This window comes from Penaeus japonicus, unplaced genomic scaffold, assembly GCF_977035675.1.
Source record: "Penaeus japonicus unplaced genomic scaffold, GWHDUDI00000001_assembly GWHDUDI00000005, whole genome shotgun sequence".
In the NCBI taxonomy this organism is placed as follows: Eukaryota; Metazoa; Arthropoda; class Malacostraca; order Decapoda; family Penaeidae; genus Penaeus; species Penaeus japonicus.
The window spans coordinates 32,530,748-32,540,747 of record NW_028234407.1 but is presented as its reverse complement, the minus strand read 5'-3'; the positions used below and the strand labels follow the sequence as shown (position 1 = coordinate 32,540,747).

Genomic DNA, 10,000 nt, shown 5'->3' with positions numbered 1-10,000 from the left:
ATCCGAGAGCCCGTACCCTTGAGATGAGAGAGAGAGAGTAGATGAGAGAGAGAGATTTAGAGAATATATAGCGAGTAGATAGATATAAATCTAATATGAAAATATTTTCTAAAGAACAAATAATTTTATAAATTCCTGTTTTCTTTTATATCGGGGATTGCAGTTCTTTGAATGAAGCGTGACCGCTTCACTTTGATGAGAATCCCCCCCGATGCTCCACAAATTTGGTTAACTATTGAATTCTAAAGGTCCTACACTTTCTTGTACAGATATATGAAAGAGAAAGAATGAGAGAGAATAATGGGCTTCTTGTTTAATAATAATAATAATAATGGGAATAATAACAACAAAAATGATAATAATGAGAAGAACAACACCGGCAATGACAACAAGAATAACTATATTAATATATAATAACAAGAAAATAATAAACAAGAGTTGCCGAAACCAGCCGCCATCTTTGTGATTCTCTCCACGTCGCGAACACAAACTTATCTTTAACCATCATCGTCTACCAAGCTTCATTCTATGTGTAAGTGAATCACCCCTTTAATGAGCCACTTAGCTGTGTAATTAGCTAATTAATTGGAGTCTTCGTAACACTTAATTTATCTTTTTTTTCTTCTATTCCCTAACCTACGAGCCCTCAGGCAAGGCGGGTATTATGATTACGCGAAAGTAGCGTCGCTTGTCACTTGTTTCCAACGTGTTTGTATGATGATGTTGATGAGAAATTACGCATCACGCCTGTCTGCTGTTTCGCTCGTCGCATAATCATTATGATGGGCGTGATGTTGTTTAGTCAGCGTGGAGGGACAGGAGGAATAATATTTTTAGAAAGAGGAAAAAAAAAATCTATTCTTTTTTGGTATTGGTTTCTCGAAATGCCAAGGCTTTTGGTGGGTACGAAGGTGTTTGATATTGGTATGAGGTGTAATAATAATAATAATAATAATAATAATAATAATAATAATAATAATGATGATAATTAAATGATAATTGTGATGGTGATGATAATGATGATGAAGATAAAAATAAATATATCATAAAAATGAAGATAAAGATGATGATCATGAAAATGAAGACGATACCGACAATAATAATAGCAATAACGACAACAACAACAACAACAAAACTCCTAGTGAAGGTAACCCGTATCATTAACATCAAGTCCGTGCACTCGCTTTGCACAAATGATACGACAAACAACCCTGCAACAAGAGAACAAAGCTAAGCGTCAACATCATCCTTCTTCAACAAACACAGGTAAGAATGACGCCAGCAAGAACCCTCTTGTTTGATCTTCTACTTTTCTACTTTCTCTAGGGTCTTCTTTGGCTGAGGCATAAATCATCACCCACCCCCCCACCCCCCAACCCCAACCCCCCCACCTTCACCCCAGCCCACCCGGCCCACCCCCCCCACCTCTCCCTCTCTCTCCCCGTCTCCCCCCCCTCCCTCTCTCCTCATCTCCCTCTCCCCCCCCCCGCCCCCTCGAGGAAAGACCTCTCCTTCTCTTTCCTTCCCTCTTTCTCTTTCCTCCTATCTCCTCACCTTCACGGACCCCCTTCACCTCTATCTCCTTCTCTTTCTTCCCTCTCTCACCTTCTCCCCTCCCTTTTTCCTTCTCTTCTTCTCCCTCTCCTCGCCCTTTTTTCCACATCACCTTTCCTTCTCCCCATGTTCCCCTCAATCCTCTCCTCAACCCTTCTCTCCCACTCTCCTTCCACCTCTCCTTTTCAATTCATCACCACACCTCATCACCACCCCCCCCCCCTTCGCCTCTCCACTCTTCCTCTTCCTCGTCCTCTTCATTCCCCTCATCTCTCCCTCTCCCCCCTCACCTCACCTCTCCTTCTCCATCTCCCTCTCCCCACTCATCTTTCCTCCCTCACCCCTTGACCTCTCTTTCTCCCTCTCCCTCTACTCCATCACCTCTCCTTCTCCCTCTCTCCCCTCACCTCTCATCTTGCCCTCACCTCTCTCTCTCCTCCCTCCCTCCCTCATTCGCTGGCGATCGTCTCTCCTCCTACCCCCTCCCCCCTCTCCATCCATCTCCCCCCCAGTTGGCACCCCCGTTGCTCCCCCCCGTGTTCTCCCCCCCCCCGTTTCGTACCGTGCCCCCCCCAGTGCATCCCCCCGTTGTGTGCTTCCGTCCCACGCTCCCCCCGTTCCCCCCGAACCGTTTCTCCCCCACCCCCCCCCCCCCCCCCCGTGCAAACATGCCTTGAGGCAGTTGTCGTAATAAAACTGCGTGTCCTGATACCATATGATTATTACTTTTACGTTTTTTGATGTCGTAAAACAATAATTATTATTATCTATCTTTTTAAAGTCTATTTTCATTCTTTGCAATAAGTGACTATTTTTTATGAGAGAAAGAAAGAAAGAAAGAAAGAGAGAGAGAGATAGATAGAGAGAGAAAGATTCGAGGGTTGATATTTTTATCAAATTATGAGGTGAAATTAAAATCAATCCTTTTATCCCAAGAGATTTCTCTCTCTCTCTCTCTCTCTCTCTCTCTCTCTCTCTCTCTCTCTCTCTCTCTCTCTCTCTCTCTCTCTCTCTCTCTCTCTCTCTCTCTCTCTCTCTCTCTCTCTCTCTCTCCCCTCCCTCCCTTCCTCTTCCTCTCTCTCTCTCTCTCTCTCTCTCTCTCTCTCCTCTCTTTCTCTCTCTCTCTCTCTCTCTCTCTCTACCCTCCAGCCTCCTTCTCTCTCTACCTCCTCCCTTTCCTCCCTCCCCCCCACCTCCCTCACTCCTCTCTCCCTTCTCTCCCTCTCTCCCTCCTCCCTCTCCCCTCCCTCTCTCCCTCTCTCCCTCTCTCCCTCTCTCCCTCTCTCCCTCTGTCCCTCTCTCCCTCCCTCCCTCCTTCCTCCCTCCTTCCCTCTTTCTCTCGACACCCTGAATACAAGATTATCACCCTTCTCCCTTCCCTTCCCTCATTCTCGCCTCCCCTTAGAGCACCGGGGGGAACACATAGCCATGAATGATTCCGAATGAGGGGAACACAAAGGAGAGGGGAGGGGGGAGGGACACTAAACGAGATTTTCCATGTGAAAAGAAAACGTGGAGATGGGAAGGACTCGCTCGCTTTCTCTTTCTTTCTTTCTTTCTGTCTTCCTTTCTTTCTATGTGTTTCTCTTCCTCTTGCTCTTTGATTCGCACGCATACACGGACACACGGACACACGGACAAACACACACACGCACACGCACACGCACACACAACAACAACCCCTAAATGCCAAAACTTCCACACTTAAAAAAACCACACTCACCTCAACATCTGACAAACAAACCAAAAACCCCCACACTCACCTCAACAACTGATAAACAAAACAAACAAACAAACAAAAATAGCACTCACCTCAACAACTGATAAACAACCCCCTCCCCCCCCCCACACACACACTCACCTCACCATCTAACAAACAAAACAAAACAAAACAACCCCCCCTCCCCTCTCCACCCCTCTCCCATCCCTCCACCCCTCCCCCCAATAGCTCCCCCCATCCCTCCACCCCCCTGCCCCTCCGAATCCCTCCCCCCTGCCCAACACTCACCTCAACAGCTGGTAGACGAGCATGCAGGAAAAGATGGACACGAGTATTCCGATGACCGAGAGACCGAAGAGGGCGCGCAGGCAGGAGTAAAGAGGCCCATGGATGACGTCACAGTTGATTCCGTTGCTAACCAGGGAAAACACGTAGCGAACTGTGGGAAATAATAGGGGAGGGGGGGGGGTTAATGTCATCTGGAGGAACGCCTTATATGGTTATGGTCATGGATTTGTATGATTTGGTTATAGGAATTTCGTGAGTGATGTTTTTTGTTGGATTTGTTATAGGGGTTGTGGAAGTGATATGGTATGGGAATTGTGTACGTAATCAATTATATTTAATAAGTTGTGTGAATTATGTACGTAATGAATTATATTTAATAAGTTATGTGAATTGTGTAAGTATGAAGCTATATCTAATAAGTTACAGGAACTACGTAAGTAATAAGTTGTATTAGTAAATTATGAGTTATAGTAATGTAAGTAAGATTAGTCATAAGAATTTTGTAAATAATAAATCATATGTGAAATAGTAATGGTATTAGTAATAATAATGGAAGCATAAGTAATAAGTTCTACCGGTAAGTTAAAGAGTTATACTAATGTAACTATGATAATAATTAGTAATATCGGTAACATAATCTATATAAATTAAAGTCAATATGCTAAAATATACACGCTTACCTTTATCTAACATTACTCATAAGATCACCTAAATAGAGATGTATTAATGATATACTTTTCTATCTATATAACAATTTACAATATTCCGTTTTTTTATACGTTCTTCATCGGCAACCCACCGATAGATACAGAACATGCATATATTTATCCCTAATCAAATATGCTGACAGATACAGAACATGCATATACTATTTTCACCAATTACAACTCGGCATCAGAAACATGATTATGAATAATGAATAAATAACTCCCAGCATCATGATTATGTATGCTGACTCATCTTACGCTAGCTGTCTGTCGGATATATTTTTTTACTGATCATTTGCACGTCAGGACTGAGACAGCTGACAACGCAATCAAATCATTCGACTGGAATATTTCTGAAGTAGAAATATAGCAACGGAACATCTGTCGTGTGGAAATGAGTGTCTAATAATATTCTCTATATATATATATATATTATATATATATATATATTATATATATATATATATAGTTATATATATATATATATATATTTATATATATATATATTTATTTATATATATATTTTTTTTTTTTTTTTTTTTTTTTTTTTTTTTTTTTTTTTTTGAGAAACTCAACGGTTATGGAGGCTGCCTCAGCATCACATTATTATACATCGCATCCCTAATCATATAATTACACATAGTCTTAATATCTCAGAATAACACAATTGCAACATAGTGCCATCCCAGCAATGCACTTTGTATTCTCACCTCAGAATCACACAGCATTATCATTTCCACCGTGCAACGTATTAATAAACCCACAGCATAAACTCCTAACGCAGACAATAGACTTACCATCTTGCGTAGGATCCAGCACACCTGTGTAGGGCGTGCATGTGCAAGATTGCGAGTGTGGGAAGAATTCACACTCCTGCAACGTCTGTAGTCTGTTCATATGTAGCACAGTGGTAGTAACAGTTACCACCACACAGAGAACGGCGCAGACTAAGCACAGACACCCGCTCAATTTGATCTGCAATGCAAGATAATCAATATTAGTGGTAATTAATTGATAATTAATTAATATTAGTGCCAATAATTATTATTAATATAATAATAATAATAATAATAATAATTATTATTATTATCATGATTCCTATTATAATTATTATATTAGTGGCGAGATAATTAATATTAACTAATCATCATCATTAATGTTATTGTAAAAGAAACTGTGAAAGTTCAACGCGTATATATCATTCATTATAGATAAGGCATGTTTGATAAGGATGCGCAAAACTCCTGTCACAGTTTTGTTGAATCTACAGAAACACCAAGAGCGTCATGCATAATTCGTGCATGTCAAAACCAACGCAATGAATCATGAAAATTCCCCCCCGTAAATGTTGGTAGCCATGTCTGATCAACCGACCTTTGTCTAGTGAATTACGATTTTTTTTTTTTTTTTTTTTAAATCTGCATATATTTTCCCGTCATGAAAAGATGCATATCAGAGGGCAAGGGAGCGAGCGAGCGGGGAAGCGGTGAAGTGATGTGATGATTGCGTTCGGCGTTACTAATGATGTGAATTGTAAGAGTGATGAGACCGGTTTTATGGGATGGAGAAGCGCATTGATATAGGATGATTTGAGATAATTTTTTTTTTTTATGAGTGTGTGTGTGTGTGTTTGTGTGTATTTGTGTGTGTGTGGGGGGGGGGTGCGTGCGTGCGTGTGTGTGTGTGTGTGTATGTGTGTGTGTGTGTGTGTGTGTGTGTGTGTGTGTGTGTGTGTGTGTGTGTGTGTGTGTGTGTGTGTGTGTGTGTGTGTGTGTGTGTGTGTGTGTGTGTGTGTATGTGTATTTCTGTTTGTGCGTGTGTGCGTGCGTGCGTGTGTGTGTGTGTGTGTGTATGTGTATTTCTGTTTGTGCGTGCGTGCGTGCGTGCGTGTGTGTGTGTGTGTGTGTGTATGTGTATTTCTGTTTGTGCGTGCGTGCGTGTGCGTGCGTGCGTGTGCGTGCGTGTATGTGTGTGTGCGCGTGCGATATAATCCTCTGGAACGGGTTATGTCGGTGGGAAAGTGTGGCACTAAAACACCAAACGAGTCACCGATGGCGAGTGCAAATACGAGAAGCTTTGCCGGAATGACTCCCCTAAGGCTGTGGTCATATACATATACTCCCGCGCCACATGCTCGCCACACTTTTAACTCAAACAGAGACACTACTTTTCTTTTCTCTTATAACATATAATCTGCCACATTTTACTAATGCAACGCATGATCAAAAAAATCCAAACACGCAATAAACTTTATTTAACACATTTCACAACAAACATCACATTTACCTGAATCACACATCCTGATGTACCTGCCAAACGACTTCCTTTTAACATGTCCATTAGTCGTTTTCACAATAGGCCTTCGTTAGGCTGTCCATGCACGTCATGCAGTTTTTCTCATGCAACGACTATCACCCTAACCTCATGCAAACACGACTTTTGTTTATCTATTTGGTAAACTTTTTTTTTAAGCTCATTTCAATCTCTATCTATTCATTCATTCATACCATTTATCATATAATTTAGTCATATTATTTCCAACCGCAAAAGAAGAAGAAGACTAAGAAGAAGAAAAAAAAAAGAAGAAGACTAAGAAGAAGAAGAAGAAGAAGACTAAGAAGAAGAAGAAGAAGAAGAAGAAGAAGAAGACTAAGAAGAAGAAGAAGAAGAAGAAGACTAAGAAGAAGAAGAAGAAGAAGAAGAAGAAGAAGAAGAAGAAAAAGACTAAGAAGAAGAAGAAGAAGAAGACTAAGAAGAAGAAGAAGAAGAAGAAGAAGAAGAAGAAAACTAAGAAGAAGAAGACTAAGAAGAAGAAGAAGAAGACGAAAACAACACGAAATTGTTAGAGAGAGAAAAAAAATATATATACAAAAAAATGCAATCTCGCTAGCTTCGCTCTAGTCTCCCTGCAACGATACCGTGGATGAATAACAAAGGCAGCTGCTGAGAAGCGACACAATATCTATCACTCAAGTCAGTCGATTATATCTTGTCCATCACTCTCCCTCGCAGAGCAGGTGAAGTATAACATCATATTTGCAAATATCCGCACACACATAAGATCATGATGAGGGATACGCGTTTGATCAACTATACGAGAAGCGTTGGTGAATATATAGCAAGACTGTTTCCGGCAAATGACTCATATCCATATGTAAATTGCCGATAGTGTACGAGAGAGTCTTAAACCTTATATTCCCTTTCAGGTAAAAAAGTATCGTCGGTGGATACGCGCGTCTACGCAAATACAAATATGTAAATATATTTCTCGCTGGATCTCTTTATATACCTGTCTACCTACAGTACCTGTGTATCAGTGTACACATTTATGCTTACATATACACACATACACACACACACACACACACACACACACACACACACACAAACACACACACACACACACACACACACACACACATCAACACAACACAACCACACACTAACAACCATATAACACCACAAAACAACAACATACACACACACAAACACACACACACACACACACATACACACACAATTCAATCTCCCTACATCTCCTGACGTATCTTTCTATCTATCCGTCACTCTGCCTACCTATCCATCTATCCAGTGGAAGAGGGACCCAAAGTACGCCTGCGAGTCCACCCAAACCTTACGAGGATCGAGAATGGTCCTGTAGATTGAGTTTTAAAGGATTTCCCGTTTCCTTTCGGAGTGAAGGACATACTCACCCATCTCCTCAACCCCGATACAACGACTACAACGTTCATTTCGCATAATACAACGGTGTGGATAAATCATAGAGTCAGTATCACCCCGTCGTAAGTAGTACAACAGTCGAAGCGAATTCACATACGCTTGAAGATATGGATGTGTAGATTTAGCAACATGGGTAGGGCTAAGTGTAACTGATTCCGCAGTGAAAGGAGTTTGAATAGCGCTGGGCTCAGAGGGGAACAAAATGGAAGGGTGAGGTAAGTGTACCGCGGAGAAAGGGGAAAAGAAGAGGAAGAGGGTAAAGAAGGAAGGGAGACTTTGGAGGGTAGGAGGGAGGGGGGGGGAGAAGAGGGATGAAATAGTCGGGAGATTATGAATATGGATATAAGGTTAACAAATGGAGGTAGGATGAGGGTGGAGGGGTAAGTGAAATCAGGGGAGCATAGTCCGTAGATTTGTTCAATTCGTGAAGCTCTGGGTTAATTTTCTGATGTAAGCGTCTGTAAAAGTTGGGGTGGGGGTGTACACACACACACACAAACACACGCACACATTACATCACTGACCGAACATATGCCTCTAAAAGTTTTACTTACAAAATCTGTACATATATTTCACACCAAACAAAACTACATGATATTGCAGAACCGCCATTATTTCAGATTTCAGATAACACTATCCTCTTTGTTTATTCTATTTTCTGTGGGTTTAGTTCACAAACCCATAGAAAAACATCAATTCCACAAACAAACAATGGGCCTTTATTCAGACCGATTATTAATAGTCTGCTATATTGATTTCCCAACAATGCCATGTTCTGTAATTGGAATTACATTCTATATATAAAAAAAAACGTTTCGAAGACAATTGAGATAAAAGATAATGAGCATTCCATTCAAAACTATGAATAAATACATGAATAAATATCGGTTCATTGAGACAGATGATAAAATAAAGAGACATATACACCCATAATACATAAAAAAATACATGTATTCCCTGTACTTTCCCTTTCAACGAACTTCTAATTGTATCGATGGGGCCTCATTAAAGGCGTAATTACTAGACTGATTAAGTAATTATTCACTCAGGACGAATGTGATATTGAGATACAAATACTTTCGCTCTCAAAAAAGATAACTATAAACAAATAACTCCCCCCCCCTTATAAAAAAAAAAAAAAAAAAACCCACTCATTTGGATATTACATTATGCCAATTGATGCCGCAATGTTTAGTAAAATATATCGAAACATTTGAATATTTTTTCACTTCATAGACTATTGGAGAGTCAAATAATTCGTAGCGGGAAAACGTATTGTGTATGAAACAGTTTTGGGTGAAAGATGATATTCGCATCGCTTCAGTCGACACAGAGAGAGAGAAGAGAGAAGAGATCTGAGAGGAGAGGAGAGAAGTGAGAGGGAGATGGAAAGGGGAGCGGAGGATAAGAGAGAGGGAGAGAGGGGGAACGTGGGAGCAGTGTAGAGAGAGTGAGCGAGAGATGAGAGAGAGGGAGAGAGGGAGGGCGAGAGAGAGAGAGAGGAGGAGAGAGATAGAAGAGAGAGAGACGAGGAGAGGTGTGTGAGATAGAGAGGGAGAGAGAGGGGAGGAGAGGGAGGGGAGAGAGAGAGACAGAGAGAGAGACAGAGAGAGAGAGGGAGAGGGAGGGAGAGAGGGAAGGTGGAGAGAGAGAGAGGGAGAGAGAGGGACGGTGGAGAGAGAGAAGGAAGGAGAGAGAGGGAGAGGGAGAGAGGGAGGGAGGTAGAGTAGGAGAGGGGGATCGGAGAGAGAGGAGTGAGAGTTGAGAGAAGAGGAGAGAGGAGAGAGAGAGAGAGAGGAGAGAGATGAGATGAGAGGCGAGAGAGAGGGGAGTAGGGAGAGGGAGAGGTGAGAGAAGGGAGAGAGAGAGAGGAGAGAGAGAGAGGGATGAGAAGAGACGCAGAGAGAGAGAGAGAGAGAAAGAGAAGAGATAGATAGATCGAGAGAGAGAGGAGAAAAAAAAGGAGAGAAAGAGGAAGAAGAGAAAGAGA

General features: G+C 41.6%; 1 protein-coding gene across 1 annotated transcript in view; it reads right to left on the bottom strand.

Moving 5' to 3' along the window:
• LOC122255850 (uncharacterized) overlaps positions 1-5,244 on the bottom strand; it is a gene marked incomplete at its 5' end in the record, with an annotated part of 30,206 nt that extends 24,962 nt beyond the window's left edge. The window contains 2 exon segments of the mRNA XM_086537267.1: positions 3,563-3,713; positions 5,067-5,244. Coding sequence (XP_086393393.1) covers positions 3,563-3,713; positions 5,067-5,244 — 329 coding nt within the window.
• Between the last annotated feature and the right edge of the window lie 4,756 nt (positions 5,245-10,000).